Source organism: Hipposideros armiger, unplaced genomic scaffold, assembly GCF_001890085.2.
Source record: "Hipposideros armiger isolate ML-2016 unplaced genomic scaffold, ASM189008v1 scaffold_410, whole genome shotgun sequence".
Classification (NCBI taxonomy): Eukaryota; Metazoa; Chordata; class Mammalia; order Chiroptera; family Hipposideridae; genus Hipposideros; species Hipposideros armiger.
Window position 1 is genome coordinate 1,177,657 of NW_017731760.1, and position 16,298 is coordinate 1,193,954.

General features: G+C 37.4%; 1 protein-coding gene across 1 annotated transcript in view; it reads left to right on the forward strand.

Annotated features, from left to right (window-relative positions):
* Window positions 1–16,298, forward strand: part of PIK3CB (phosphatidylinositol-4,5-bisphosphate 3-kinase catalytic subunit beta) — a 103,466-nt gene that overhangs the window by 77,693 nt on the left and 9,475 nt on the right. Inside the window, exons 15-18 of the mRNA XM_019663910.1 lie at window positions 599–738; window positions 1,965–2,043; window positions 13,738–13,905; window positions 14,953–15,076. Coding sequence (XP_019519455.1) covers window positions 599–738; window positions 1,965–2,043; window positions 13,738–13,905; window positions 14,953–15,076 — 511 coding nt within the window. The remainder of the gene's footprint in view (window positions 1–598; window positions 739–1,964; window positions 2,044–13,737; window positions 13,906–14,952; window positions 15,077–16,298) is intronic.

A 16,298-nucleotide genomic window follows, 5' to 3' on the forward strand; every position in this document is an offset into this window, starting at 1 on the left:
GTTCAGCATCTTAGCTGTAGAGGGCAGTGTCACTGGCCCTCATATGTGGGATCCGAACCAGGGCCCTCTGGTGTCCCAAGCCAGCTCTTAACCAACATGCCACTGGCCGGCCCTAATTAACTTATTTTTAAATTATTTACTAATTAACTTTCCTATTTCAAAATGAGACCTTGAATGAATTTGAAAAATTATTTCTCACTTCCTTATTCTCTACAGAAGTAATAATGGAAAAGTACTAATGTGTGTTCACTATGTCAGTATTCAAAATTGATCTCTTTTTAAATAATAGTGAACTCTTAATAATGCTAATTTTAATCCAATAATACGTTTTGATAGTGACTATATAGAACTATATAAAGTTAAGGAAGAATAAGAAAGAAGAGGAATTTTAAATGTAGGTAGGGAGAAGGGCAAACCTAGGTTTTAGTCCAGCTCATTTGGCATCGCTACATGCCAACAAAGGCTGTCATCCTGGTTGCTTTTCTACCAAGAGGAAATGTTCTAGTTCTGACTTCTGTAGACTGGGACAGGTGAGGGGCTCTCTCAAACCTAGAATATCATGGCAAAATTACAGTCTTGCCATGTCTTTAAATTGAAGTCGGCTAATTTTCCCCTTGTTTGATTTCAGTGTTGAAAAGTGTAAGTACATGGATTCTAAAATGAAGCCTTTGTGGCTGGTGTACAACAACAAGGTGTTCGGTGAGGATTCAGTTGGAGTGATTTTTAAAAATGGTGACGGTATGTACTGAGGTGTTTGCAGTACTAAATTCCTTAGTATTTTTTCATTTGTTGTCAGTTTGCTTTATCTGAAAGGTGATGTGTAAAATGTGTAACAGATGGCGGGCAAAAGAGGTAGCTATCAGTGACCATAAGGTTGAATTCGTCATGTCCCAAATCCCTTTTTCCCCCTTTTGGAAATTGACTTCTGCAGCTTACTTACATACATTGTTCCAATAAATCTCTATTTTCATACATACAAAATGCAAAGTCTATTTCTTTGGTAAAAAGCTTGTGAAATACAACAGAATATTTTCAGTAATATGACTCATACATCTTGTTTCAGTGATGCCGATCTTAATATTTCTTCCATAGTTTTGTATTTTAATTAAAATATCTTACTGACATATACTTTAAGAAATGCCTCTGAAGTAATCACACCAACCAGAAGGCAGCCATGACTGCTACCATTTATTTGTGTGACTACAGGCAAGTCATGCAAAATGAATTGAGCTTCAGATTCTTCATGTCCATGAGAATTATATGATTTGTATGATGATTATTAAACTATTAATACTTTGATAATTATTAATTGTCAAATTAAATTATAACCTAATAATTCCTGTTATTAAAAGGAATTAATTGAGATAACATAAATAAATATGCTTAAAATAGTATGTGCTTCCAACTATTTTTAAAAGAACTTGTAGTATTTTGCCAGACATTTAACACCACGTGACCATATATGAATGTCGTTATGTGGAAGTCATTATTTTCACAGCCTGTTACTTCAAAATTATGCTTGGACATCATAAGTAAAATCAACTGTTGCTACTTTGTGAATCCATCATGCAATTACCACTTATATGATTCTTAAGAACTTCCTGTGCATCCCTATAAGTAAACAGAAGGGAAAAAATTAACAATGTGAATTGTGTGGATGCTGTAATACAGCATTACTGTGTTATAACAGTATTATAGCATCCATACAGTTAGTACCTAACACAGGGTAAACAGTTAAAAATAGTTTTACACTTAATTTCTGAAATAGTGTTATAGGGACATACTAACAAACCTAATATTTAACATAATGAATATGAAATGGTTAGCATTAAAATTTTGGGGAAGAAATTAGCATAGCATTTGTCAGTGGTTTTAGTTAATTCTGGCTGAATTAGCTAATCTTGAATTAATGTTAGTAATCATAAAATGGAAAGCATTTAATAAAGCAGAGTTTTTTCCTTTAGATTTACGGCAGGATATGTTGACACTCCAAATGCTGCGCTTGATGGATTTACTGTGGAAAGAAGCTGGTCTGGATCTTCGGTGAGATTTCTAGTGAATTACTTCTGTCTCATGTCATATTCCTTCCACAGCAAAAATTTAAAAACTTGTTGCTGATTCCTTCCCTCCTGCTACAATTTTTCAAAATGATACTTATATAGTATTTTACAGTTTACGGTTTACTCTTTTTTTTTTTTTTAAGGTTTTTATTGGGGAATTGGGGGGAGGGGAACAGCACTGGGGAATCGGGGGAAGGGGAACAGACAAGTTGCTGTCCTTTCGTTCTTCAGTCTAGTTGTGGAGGACGTTGCTTCACTGGCCCAAGTTGGCACCATCATTGAACTCTTCCCAGGCGAGGCAGATCAGTCGCCGGCTTCTGGATGGCTGCTCACGCTGGCTGCTGGCTACACACGGTAGCCCATGGCAACCCAGTGCCACAGGGGCTTCATCCTACGCCGTCGCCGGCGACTCACAGCAGCCCAGCTCCAGGTTGAGCTGTTGTTCAGCATCTTAGCTGTAGAGGGCAGTGTCACTGGCCCTCATATGTGGGATCTGAACTGGGGCCCTCTGGCATCCCAAGCCAGTTCTTAACCATCGTGCCACTCGGCCGGCCCTGGTTTACTCTTAAATACATTATATTATTTAAACTTCATCACATGTAAAACTGTACGTGTGATGGCGATATTAGAAAGAAGGAATAGGTTTAACCATCAGTAAAGCCTGCACGGACAGCAAGAATCCTGTTGTTAACCTATGGTTTTGAAGTTGCTCTCAGGGAGGATGCACTGGTGGTCATGGGAGTGACAAGGCCAGAGAAAGGACTGCTCCTAATCTTACTTAGCCTAGTAACATTGATTCCTCTGCCTTCCCAAGAGGGAAGAGTTTAGGTTGACTCTTAGGGATTTTAGCTTCCCACCATTATTAGGAGTAGACAGTGAGCAAGAAAGGTTATGGCAATAGAAAAAAAGGAAACATAATAGATACTAAAAGTTAAATTATTATCAAATCTTCTAAGGTAAAGAGAAGATGAAGATAATTGCAAATAAAATGTTGATAATATTTACATAAAAATATAAGATTTGAATGTCAGCCAACAAATTAAAAGTCCAGCCTCATACTGGGCCATTATATTCATAATGAACAGGATGGGGGCTAATAATCCTAAATATTTAAAGAGCTCATAAAAATAGATATATGGGAAAACACGTGAAAAGGCTATTCATACAAGATATGAAATAAACTAATAATTAATCCCTGTCAGTTCCAATGTAAAAGTACAGATTATAAGAACAATTGGATACCACTGATTACTTAGCAAGATTTTGTTAATTAATAATCTCATAACTATTATAGCAAAAAAAGTAAGTATTTTTATATACCATTGTAAATTAATATAAACCTCTCTATATCAATTGTATTTATACAAGTTTATCCAATATGGACAGATTTATGCACAAAGAAATTCATCCGTGCTTTATTTACAATTTAAAAAATTAGACCACCCTTTTGAACATTTGCTCAATAGTAGAATAAAGGTTTAGAAAATTATTAGCTATCCCATATGACCAAATATCTCAGATATTTTTAAATAATTGTTTATAGAAACTAGTTAGCAATTTGGAGAAAGTGCTTACCTTCAGTTATCAAAAGAAATAAGTGCGATGCAAAAGTATTTTTATAAAATTATTTCAGCTATGTTAAAAACTCACTGAACAATGATACACTGAAATGTTGACAGAAACTAAAATGGTAATAGTCATTTCTGAATGGTGGGATTAGAGGTGATTCCCCTACTCACTCCAAACACACATGCACCTCTTGTCCCTGTTTCTCTAGTTTTCTACAATGGGCATCTTTAATCAAGGAGAAAAAAAAACATTAAGCATACATCATGCTATAATACAGATCCATACAGTTTTTAAACTTTGTTTATTCTAGTTAATGATGATTAACTTAATCATTTACCTGATTCTTTTGTATTTTTAAAAAATTGTCGACTGTTTCAAACATGAAAATATAGAAGGTAATTTACAGCAATTTTTATGTTCCAATGTTTACATTTAATAAACATTAAGTAATTAAATGACAGATGTTAGCATGTTTCCATATTTATTTTTTTAAAAAGGAATTAAATATACAGATAAAGTTAATGCATTCTCATCCTATTCTCCTTACTCATGTCTCAGAATTAATCATTATTCTAAAGCTGTAATACTTATTTTAGTGCTTTAACTATATATTATGAATCCATTGTATGTTTTAAACTTTAAATAGATGTTATATATTACATGCAACTTTTGCAGTTTACATGTTTCTTTTTTGAGAAAGAAACTTTTTTGAGATTTATAAAGATAAATATGTGAAGTTCTAATTATTTTCTCTACAAATGCTTTCAATAAACATAAAAATTTATCCCTTCCCTTGTTACTTGCTATTTGTGTCCATCCCCCGCCCCCCCAGTGCCCTGCAGTTTAAACACTTCTAAATCTTTGTTCACATATGGAAGAGTCCTTTAGTTTATGTAGCCAGAAATGGAATTGCAGAGTCACAAGGCATGTATATTTTCAACTTTACCACCATTGCCCAAATGCCTTCCAAAATGGTGTTACCAGTGTTATATTTCCACCCAGAAATATCTCCTTGCCCTTGTTAATTTTTTTTACAAATCTAATGGATATAACATGGCATCTTACAGAGTTTTAGTTTGCATTTCTTTTATTAGTAGTTTGGGTGAGTGTATTCAGTGTGTATAAGTATTGTGTTTTCTCTGATATAAATTACCTAGGTTCCTTTAAGTTTATGCTTTTTGTTATATTATTTTTAAAAAATCCTTTTGCGTACAATTATCTTAGAGATACTCCCTTACTATTAATTGGGGAGACATTGGTTAATAACATTGTATAAGTTTCAAGTGTACACTTCTGTAATAAATCATCTGTATATTGCATTGTGTGCTTACCACCCAAAGTGCGGTCTTCTTCTGTAACCATATATTTGACCCCTCTTTACCCTCTTTGTCCCCGTGTCCCCCCCCCCCCCAGCTTTAACTTGTATAAAGCCTCAGAGTGAGCAAGAGGTGAGAGTTAGGGCCTTCCAAGTTCTTTCCAGTGCCTGTACATAGCCCTGGGCATGCATACAACCCTTTCCATGCATATGGCCTTTTAGATTACTATGCATATGTTGGAGTTTTTCACTGTCTCCTGTGTACATATCACTCCCTGGCTTTTCCTTCTAAGCTTTTTGGTTAATTAGCTTATTGTTTGCCCCCAAAATTATTTATCCCTTAGACAGCTGCAGTGTTAAACAATTGATTCTGACTATTTTCAGGAAACACCCCCAAGTAAAAGGCAGTTCACATTAGGTGAGGTCTGAGGAAAGTCAAAGAACCATGGTGAGTGGGATCTTCCTGGGAAGCGCTAGAGAGTTTAGAGAAGGACAATTCTGTAGAAATGGGGCTTTGAAGAAACTCCAACTTCATTTTGCCCCCTCTAGTGGCTACCAGAGTGCTGTTTTCACCATGATTGTGGGCTGTTCATTGTCAAATCTGCAGAGCGGGGAAGGGTGGGAGGGACTCAAATAGGTTATAGTATAGCACAACTGAGATTCAGCCGTTTTTCTTCAATAAACACTCCTAGATTGCTGGAAGCCTTTCTTGTATTTTTCCATATTACTGAAATAGTTGATTCTGACAATTTTTTTTGCCCGTGTTCTTAATTACTTTTATGGAAGAGTGGATTTTCAGAGGTCCTTAACTCCCTGTTCTTGCTGACATCACTGGTTATAGAATTTTAAAAATCTACATTGATAGCTGTTTTCTTTCCTTAGAAACCTTGAAGACATTATTTCATTTTATTCTGACCTCTGTTGTTTTTTTACAAGTCTGTTGTCAGTCTAAATAGTCTGTCTCTCTCTCTCTTTTTTTTTAACCACATTGCAGGAAAAAATTCTCTTTGCCTTTGGTTTCTGCAGTTTTACTACAGTTTGTACATGGGTTTCTTTTTATTTATTTGTCCTTCCCCATTCTCACTATCTTTTCAATCAAAGAAAGTCACATCTTTTAGTTTCTACAAAAATGTACCCATATTCTTTAACATTGCAGTGTTCCCACTCTGTCTCTTCTTCAATTTTAATAGATGTATGTCACACTTTCTTGGTCTGTCCTGCATGTCCCTTAACCTGTCTTGCCTATTTCCTCCCTTTTTACCTTTATGTGACATTCTTTGTAGTTTATTTTATTCTTTCTTCCAATTCACTAATTATCTCTTCATTGTCTAGGATTTTGTGTATTCAGTGTAGTGTGTTTATTTCAATGACTGTTTTTGTTTAGGAGTTGTATTTGACTTTGTATGCTTGGTCTTTTTTTAATATTATACTTTCTGTCATGTCTTTCATCCTTTTAGAGTCTCTTTCATATTCTGTTTTATCTCTTGGGGTGCCACCTTTTCATTTATCTGCTTAATCTTACTCATTTCCTTGTGTAGTTAATAATATTAGGTTTAGAATGCATTATTGCTGGGATTGTGGTTTTATTTTTTTTAAAGATTTTATTGGGGAATTGGGGGAGGCGGAACAGACAAATTGCTGTCCTCTTGTTCTTCAGTCTAGTTGTGGAGGACGTTGCTTCACTGGCCTATGTTGGTATTATCATTGCGCTCTTCCCAGGTGAGGCAGATGGGTCACCGGCCTCTGGACGCCCGCTCACAGCAGCTCTTGGCAGCTCACACCGACCGGCTGCTGGCCACTCATGCTGGCCACACATGGTAGCTTATGGCAACCCACTGCAGCAGGGGCTGCAACCTATGCTGTCGCGGGCGACTCATGGCAGCCCAGCTCCAGGCCGAGCTGTTGTTCACCATCTTAGCTGTAGAGGGCAGTGTCACTGGCCCTTATGTGGGATCTGAACTGGGGCCTAGTGCTCAGAGCCGGCCTCCCAAACCAGCTCTTAACCAGCACGCCACTCGGCCGGCCCGGGATTGTGTTTTTTATGAGGGTGTGAAAGTATCCCCCCATATGAGTTTGTGTTTAGTTTGTGCTGTTCCCCAAGGTCTTTACACACAATCAACCAGTTTTTATGTTAACTTTTTGCCTTTAGGCTCTCATACCTTATACGTATAATAGTTTATATTTGGATCTCATGAAAATGTAGGAAGGCTTCGGGTTTTGCACTTCCATGAAACTTTTTTTATTGCTTACCCAGTGCCCAGGGTAGATGGCAGACTTTCATGCCACATCTGTCGTCAATGAGCAGACATTTTGTAGTTCTCTTTTCATACACTTGACAGCTCTTTCAGAGCCCCCACTTTGTGTAAGATCTCAGGTCCGGCTCCTGCCTCTCATGGGCTCAAGACCATGTCTTTTTCTTTTCCCCTGGGCATTTAAATGGCAGCCAAGTCAGTAACTTCCTAAGCCACTACTATGAATAATCTCTGTATTTTGTGATTTAGAGATCTCCTTTTTTTTCTTCATTAACGATAGCTGTTTATAAAACTGTTTTGACTTTATTTATCTGTCATTTTTTAATGTTTTAGTGTTTACAGCAACTTAGTCCACAAGGTGGCTAGAAACAGTTGTACTTGTGATTAACATTATCCCTGCAAGATTATAAACATTTCCTGATTAATTAAGTTTGAATTATGTTCTCTTTATATTTTAATTTTTTAAAACTTGAAAAAGTTGCTGTTTATTGATTTAACCAGGCATTGTATTAGACTCTTCACATATGTAATGTCATGTAATCTTGACAACTCTATGAGGTAGTGTTATTCCTTTTTAACAGATGAGAAAATTAAGACTCAGGGTATTTTAAACAATTTGTAAGAGGTTACAGATATAATGAGTGGCAGAGCCAGATTCAAATCCAGCTCTGTTAAACTCTACGCTTGATGTCTTTCTATTATTTTATCAATTTAAATGAGAAAACAATTGTGGCAAGACATATCTAGTAAGCCTTTGTTTATCGAAGTGTTCTGGTACCTAAAATGTGTGTCTTTTTTTTTTTTTTTTTTAAGAAAGTGATTTCTAGTCTTAGATCTGTGTCCAGGGTAAACTTTTGCAGTGCTATTGAGGTAGAAAGAACAATTTGCTGTGGGTGTTGTTCCTTTCAAGGGACCCATAGATGTGATTAGAATAAGGAAGAGAGATTATAGTTTATCTAAAAAGGAACATTTGAGTACCATAAATAATAGTGTTCTTCATTAAATTAGGGTGAATTTCTAACGCAGCTGTGTAAAAATGGAACTAGTAGTTTTGAATAGGTAGCAAGTTTTTTGGTCAACCACTCATGAGAAATACTGCATAGATACGAGGAATGAGTGATTGTGAGAAACTCCTTAAGGAATGTAAACCCAGAGAGATGTGAGCTGGCTTTTTTTGTAAATAAAGTTTTTTTTGTTTTTTTTTTAAGATTTTTATTGGGGGATTGGGGGGATGGGAACAGCACTGGGGAATTGGGGGAAGGGGCATAGACAAGTTACTGTCCTTTTGTTCTTCAGTCTAACTGTGGAGGACGTTGCTTCACTGGCCCAAGTTGGCAACATCATTGCGCTCTTCCCAGGTGAGGCAGATCATTTGCTGGCTTCTGGACGGCTGCTCACGGCGGCTGCTGGTTACACACGGTAGCCCATGGCAACCCACTGCAGCAGGGGCTGCAGCCTATGCCGTTGCCGGCGGACTCACAGCAGCCCAGCTCCAGGTTGAGCTGTTGTTCAGCATCTTAGCTGTAGAGGACAGTGTCACTGGCCCTCATATGTGGGATCCGAACTGGGGCCCTCTGGCATCCCAAGCCCCTCTTAACCATCGCGCCACTTGGCTGGCCCTGTAAATAAAGTTTCATTGCCACACAACTACAATCCATTTGTTTCCATATTGTCTATGGCCTCTTTTATGCTGTTAACTGCAAAATTGAGTAGTGACCTAATAGTCTCCAGCACCTAAGATATTTAGTATCCGGCTCATTCTAGCAAAACTTTACAGACCTGTCCGAAAAAAGTAAACTCCGACAAAAATGTTGTTACTTGACTTATAGTATAAAAAATGGGGGACACTTGTCAAGCTGAGGCTAGTGACTCACTGACTCTTTCCAAGGATAGTACATAAACTACACCATGGTCTCCTTTAGTTAGGAGCAGATTGAAGCCATATAATGAGTCTTACTTAGTTATAAAAGACTGAGCTAGAGACTTTGCCCTTAGTTCTATCAGCCTAATTGAAACCCCCAACCAAGTTCTTTTCTCTTAATTTTGATTTTACATTCTATTCAAATGTAAACCACATTTAGCCTCAAATTTGAGAGGTTCATTGTGACCTCAGGCAAAGGGAGGCAGGTACACGTGAGAATGTTAGAAATAAACCTGGTGTCTATCTGATGAGAAGCAGTGTGTGTCCAACAAGAAAGAGGAACTTGTCTGTCTAGTGAGTCTTTGCTGACTTTTTGTACTCTGACCCCATGTTTATAAAAATATTCAGGACTTTAATTCTTTTGAGTTCATTTTCAAACTAATACCTTTTTCTCACCAAACATTTTTTTACTGTTTCTATAAATATATGTGCTCCAGTGTTCCTATTGTGTTTGTTTTTCTTTTGGCCAGCTGTTCAGGTTAAACTGGGTCACGTAGCACACGCGCTTCTAAGTTCAACCTCAAATCTAATGTACCTTGTATATGTTACCACTTTGATCAGAATATTTTAGTACCTGGAACAGTGCCATTTTAGCCTGAATGGAAGTGCATATTTATCATTTTCATTTTTCCCTGATGTCTCAAAATACTCTTGGCATCTTTCATTCCAAATTAATACATTTGTAAGCCATCAATTATGTTAGAACACCCTGACCTCCTTTGATCAACAAATAATAATAGGCAGTTAGCCTTTTGTCAGGTCTGATACGTTTTCTATATTTAAATCTGTCTGGCCTTTGGTGGAGTTGACAGTTCTCCACCTCCCCCCTCCTCCCGTAAATACATGTGACATTAAATTTTGGACAGTTGTCTTCATTGTCACTTTACATCTGAGTTGCACTAATGGGATTTACTTACTTTTTAAGAGAGCTACACAGCAGTTCTTTAATGGCACTGGTATCAGTAGTCTCAGAAAAATGAATGATGAAGATGGAAGTAATGCAGTCATTAGGTAAAGGTGTTACACTTTCCTCCTTTGGAGGCAGTGGGCTAAAGGTACACTCAGACTTGAGTAGATGTGTCAGTCAAGGTCAGAGAAAACTTTCTACATATCCATTGAGAGTTGGATTATGGGGCTGCCTCCCCACTATGATTTATTTCATTTTGTAATCCTTGCTTTAGTGGAAAGGTAACAAATCACTCCTTGGGTCACTGAGTCTGAGAAAGGAAGATAAACATTACTAATTGTTTTCATGGCCTTTATAAGAAGTGTAGAAGTTGAATGCAAAGGGACCCATGTAAGATTGTCAGGGTTTGTCCCCAGCTTGACTTCTGTCAAACTGTCTCTGTGACAAGAATGTTTTTTCCTTCCCATTGTGAGTGTTCCATCCTCAAGACACTGAATGCTTTCATCATTGCCTGCTTTTGAAGAGGAAGTTGTTGAACTTTTGCCCAGTTTGGCTGCAAGTGTGGTAGGAGGGGAGGCAGGAAAGTGAGCCAAAGTGCACTTTAATTGGGCAGTGTTTACTTTACATGTGTTGTGTCACGATAAGGATAGGGGTGTTGGTAAAACCTTTCATACTCCGTAACTACCTTACTAGGGTAAATTCCTCAAAGGATAAATAGATTAATAATGCAGATGTAAAACAGTCTATTGATATATCAGGCTGCAAGCATGTAGTTTGAGAATTCTGCTCCCAACCTTATTTTGCTAGAACTAGGAAAGTGCTTAACGATGCATAAACTGGTTAAATTGTTGGTTGGAAGGAAATTTAGGAACTACTTCATAAAACTCGCTTCTTCTATCTGATTGTTTCATGCATTAACACACACATACATTCATTCATCTATCTATCTCTCTCTCTCTCTCTCTCTCTCTCTCTCTCTCTCTCTCTCTCATAAAGTCCTTCAAAGGCTTTTTCAATCCTTTTAAAGAATGACAGAAGTCTTTTCATGGCCTATAGAGCCCTGTGTGGTCTTTCCAACACTGATTGTTTCTTGTCCTCACCTGCTTTTGTGCTCCCCTTGCATTCTCTTCCAGCCATGCTGACCTTCCTTCTTGTGGAGATCTTTCTTAACTCTTGACATGTTCTCATGACACCTCATTCATACGAAGATCACATGTAGTAAGTACATTGCGCATTGTTTCAGTGAGAGGCTGGTATTTTTGCTTATTTCTGTATCACTAGCAGCTAACAATGCTTGTCACATAGCTGCACCCAAATATTTATTGAATCCATGAAGTCCATCCATTTTCTGTAGTTACCTTTTATTTGAACTTTCTAAGGTATTTCATTTCATTTTGGAGTTGCTCTAATGATAATACAGTTTTCAGAAAACTGGAGAAAATGTTTACAACCAAAATGAGAAAAGGATATTACTAATTTATAAAGAACTCATATAAATCACTCAGGATGGTGTTTAAAACTCTAATAAGTAGGCAAAGGGTGTGAATAGCTAATTCACAAAAGAAATTCTTAAAATGGCTAAAGAGATCTGAGAAATTTTTTTTTTTTTTTTTTTTTAGTTGAGCCATCCTGCCACCTGTTGGCAGCTCAGCGGCTGCTCAGCTTGGGCCAGGACTCAAACCGCTGTTGCTCAGAGCTCAAACTCTTGAGTGAGCTCTTAACCAACTGAGCCACTCAGCCGACTAGAAAATTTTTATTTTTACTATGGATCATATAAATGCAAATCAAAGCAAAATACTACCTATCAATTTGGCAAAAATTATTTTGCACAAGAAGCAGCCAGAGAGGCTTTTTATGTTAGTCAGTGATACTGGAGACTGTGTTAGGTTAAAAAGATAGTTTTAAAGCCACACATAGTTCTAAGTGTTGGATTTTCTACTTAAATACATGACTTTGCAAATTACTTAAGTTTCTCATTTGTAAACTTGGGAACTTATAGGGATTTTGTTATTAAATTTGTTTATTCATTCAAAAATATTTATTGAGTGACTGATTTGTGCCAGGCACATTCTCAGGCACTGAGGATACAGCAGTGAACAAAACATCCCTGCCTGCTGGAACTTTCATCCTAACAGTAGAGATAGACAATAAACAAATAAATAAAATGTACAGGATGTTGGACAGTGTTGAGGGCTATAAAGGAAAATAAAGCAGGGAAGAGATAGCAAGTATTGTATCACAGATAGTGTTGCTATTTTAAATAGATAATCTGGGAATTTCTCACTGAGAAAGTGACATTTCAGCGAAGATTTCCAAAAGGTAGGGGAGTAAGCCATGTAAATGTCTTGGGGAAGAATGTTCCAGGCAGAGAAAATAACACTTACAAAGGAATGAGGAAGTATCGTGCCTGATATCTTTGAGAACTTAAGTAGGGAAGCCAGTGTAGCAGGACCAAAGTAAACAAGGATACTTGGAGAGGTGAAGGGGGAGGAGATTGAAGGCCTTGCAAGTTATGGCAAGCATATTGGCTTTCATTGTAAGGTGGAAGCCACTGCAGATATTCTGATCAGGAAAGTGACATAATATCAGTATATTTTAAATGGATCTTGTTGCTGTTGCATCTAGAACAGACTATGATGTGGAAGCAGGGAAACTAATTAGGAAACTGTACAGTAATTGAATAAGGGTTGATGGTGACATGGACTAGGGTGGTAGCAGAAGGAAGAGTAGAGGCAGAGAAGTACTTAGACTCTATTCATATTCAAGATAGGTCAAAGATGACCTTATAGTTGTGGGCTTGAACACCTGGAAGGACGCGGAGCTGCCATTAACCAAGGTCATGTAATGTGCTTAGCCTGCTATGTGTTGCCTATTAGTGCTTCATAAAGGGTGAGTCCCTTCCCCAAAATTTAGAGTAAAAATTAAAGACTTTTATCTGATGTGCTTCTGTCTACCTACACAAACAAACGGCAAGTTCACCAGAATAACTAGACACCAAATTATACATTTAGGGCCAGCCAAGTGGCTCAGTTGGTTAAGAGTTGGCTTAAGAGTGCGAGCTCTGAGCAACAGGGCTGCCTGTTCAATTCCCACATGGGCCAGTGATGCTGCGCCCAAGCTGAGCTATCGCTGAGTTGCCAACAGGTGACAGGATGGCTCAGCTGGTGTAACAACAAGATTGCCTGTTCAATGGTGGGCTATGCCCACCCACTTCTAAGACTGAACTCGGCACCTTGAGCTGAGCTGCCGCCCGGATGGCTCAGTGGATAGAGTATGCACTCTTAACAACAAAGCTGCTGGCTCGACTCACGCAGGGGATGGTGGCTACGCCCACCCGCAACTAAGATTGAACACAGCACCTTGAGCTTAGAGGCCACAAGTTTCCGATGGGCAGCCAGATGGTGATTGGCATCCTCCACAATGAAGATTAAAGAACTACTTTCCCAATTACCCAACACTGTTCCCCAACCCTATCCCCCAATAAAATCTTTAAAAAAAAAAATTGATACATTTAGCTGGGAATTCTAATAAATTACTCTATCTGTTGGCCAAGAGATTTACTTCCTAACAGAAGGTAGAACTCATATTTTTGCATATGACAATAATACAGTAATGGCAAGGGTATCAATAGTAATAAGATGTTTTTAAAAATCAGAAGAAAACTTACTCTGTTACTTGTGACTCTTTATGCCCATTTTTTTTTTTTCTTTCAGGATGTTGCCTTATGGCTGCTTAGCAACAGGAGATCGCTCTGGCCTCATTGAAGTTGTGAGCACCTCTGAAACAATTGCTGACATTCAGCTGAACAGTAGCAATGTGGCTGCTGCAGCAGCCTTCAATAAAGATGCCCTTCTGAACTGGCTTAAAGAATACAATTCTGGGTTAGTTTATTTTGCTTGGTCATTATTTTTCTGAGCAAACAGCCAAATATAACTGTTCTCCCAATTAGAATTATCAATATCTTAGACGGAAATATCAGTGTCATTGATTGCTTCATTTCAGGTTAGATCAAAATGACAGATAGGCCTTCCTAAAGTCTTACAAATGATTAACGTTGAATTCTACCTTATCTAGATCAAATTTTAGAGCCCTCCAGTAGTTCCAATCTAAGAATTTAAGTATTTTTAAAATAGCATATAGGTTTTTGCTTAATGGTATTAATTTCTGTAATTATGTGAATGTGTGAACCTTAAGTAAGTTCTCAATAGTTTTTTATAATGGAAGTAAATGAGTTTGAAGACTGTGATCACTTCAAACTAAAAAATACAATGCTTGGAATTGTGTTTTTTATGCTTATTATGTTGGAAAAGCCCTAATACATAAGAAATTAAGTAATTTCACAATGAGGGAAAAATACTGTAAATATTTTTGGTTAATGACTTCAAATTCATAATTAAATTTTATCATTGGCAAAATCCAAGGAATTGTGAGAATCAGTTTCCAAATTTTGATGTTAGGGCCTTGTCTCTACAGGGTTTGTATTACTCACTTCTAATTTAAGTCAGTGAATTAAATGATTGGAAATGCAATACTTGACTCTTAAATATGGAATTCTAGCCTTATGTGAAAACCAACCAAAATATTCCAAGGCCCCAGCATTATCCAGCACAACTAATAGCCTCCTTTCATTTCTGTGCATATGAACCTACCCCATCCCCACTGAAACATGACCCCAGGACACAGCAATTTGAATGGTTGAGGTCCAATTATCTTTGAGATAATTATCTTTGAGCCAGTCTATTCACTCCTGTTTGCCCTGTTCCTGTGAATCCTTATTCTCTTGGCCGAGCCAGCATAATCTGCTCTTATGTTTCTGGCAGCTCTATGTTGCAGTTCTCACATTTAAAAAGGAAGCGGGAGTGTGGGTCCGGCCTCAGCTCACACAGTTGCTGAAAACCTTTATTGTTTCTGTTTTTTTTCTTGTTCAGGGATGACCTGGACCGAGCCATTGAGGAGTTTACCCTGTCCTGTGCTGGCTACTGTGTAGCTTCTTATGTCCTTGGGATTGGTGACAGACATAGTGACAACATCATGGTAAAGAAAAACGGCCAGGTGAGCTGTTCCCCAGAGTCTGCCAAGGACCCCAGTGATGCTTACTTAGGTATAGCACAATCTCTTGTGAAACTCAGGCAGATTCTTTAGTGATTCTCGGAGTCATGTGTTTGTCTTGACTTTTATTTTCCATCCCTCGTTTCACATACCATGTGCTTCATATATTCATTAGTTTGTTTGCTTAAATTTAGGTGATAAGAATTTATTTAGATATTTTTTTAAATATTGTGATTATTTAAGTGACCTATTTTTTCAGTATAAGAAATTGTATTTTGGCACAAATGCAAGTCCTGGACCATATGGCTTCACAGGTGAATTTTACCAAACATTCAAAGAAGAATTAACACTTAACCCTTCTCAAGTTATTCCAAAAAATTAAGAGGATGGAAGGCCGCCATTACCTTGATTCTAAAACCAGACAAGAGACATTACAAAATAAAGAAAATTATAGGCTGATGTCCCTGATAAACATAGATGCAAAAATCCTCAACAAAATATTAGCAAAGTGATTTCAGCAATACATTACAAACATCATGCGCCATGATCAAGTGAGATTTATTCCTGGGATGCAAGATTAGTTCAATTAACGTGATATACCACATAAACAAAATGAAGGATAAAAATCATATGATCATATCCATAGATGCATAAAAAGCATTTGACAAAATTCAGCATCTATTTATGATAAAAACTCTTGGCAAAATGGGAATAGAGGGACCATACCCAAACATAATAAAGGCCACATATGACAGACCTACAGCTAATATACTCAACAGTGAAAAGCTAAAAGCATTTTCATTAAGATCAGGAAGATGATAAGGATGTCCACTTTCACCACTTTTATTCACCATATTATTGGAAGTCCTAGCCACAGCAGTCAGACAAGAAAAAGAAATAAATTGCAAAGGAAGAAGTGAATCTGTCATTATTTGCAGATGACATGATACTATATATAGAGAACCTCAAACATTCCACCAAGAAACTATTAGAACTGATAAATGAATTCAGTAAAGTAGCAGGATACAAAATTAATATTCAGAAATCGGTTGCATTTCTTTTTTTTTTTTAAGATTTTTTTTTTTTTAATTGAGGAATTGGGAGATGGGAACAGCGCTGGGGAATTGGGGGAAGGGGCACAGACAAGTTGCTGTCCTTTTTGTTCTTCAGTCTAGTTGTGGAGGACATTGCTTCACTGGCCCAAGTTGGCACCATCATTGTGCTC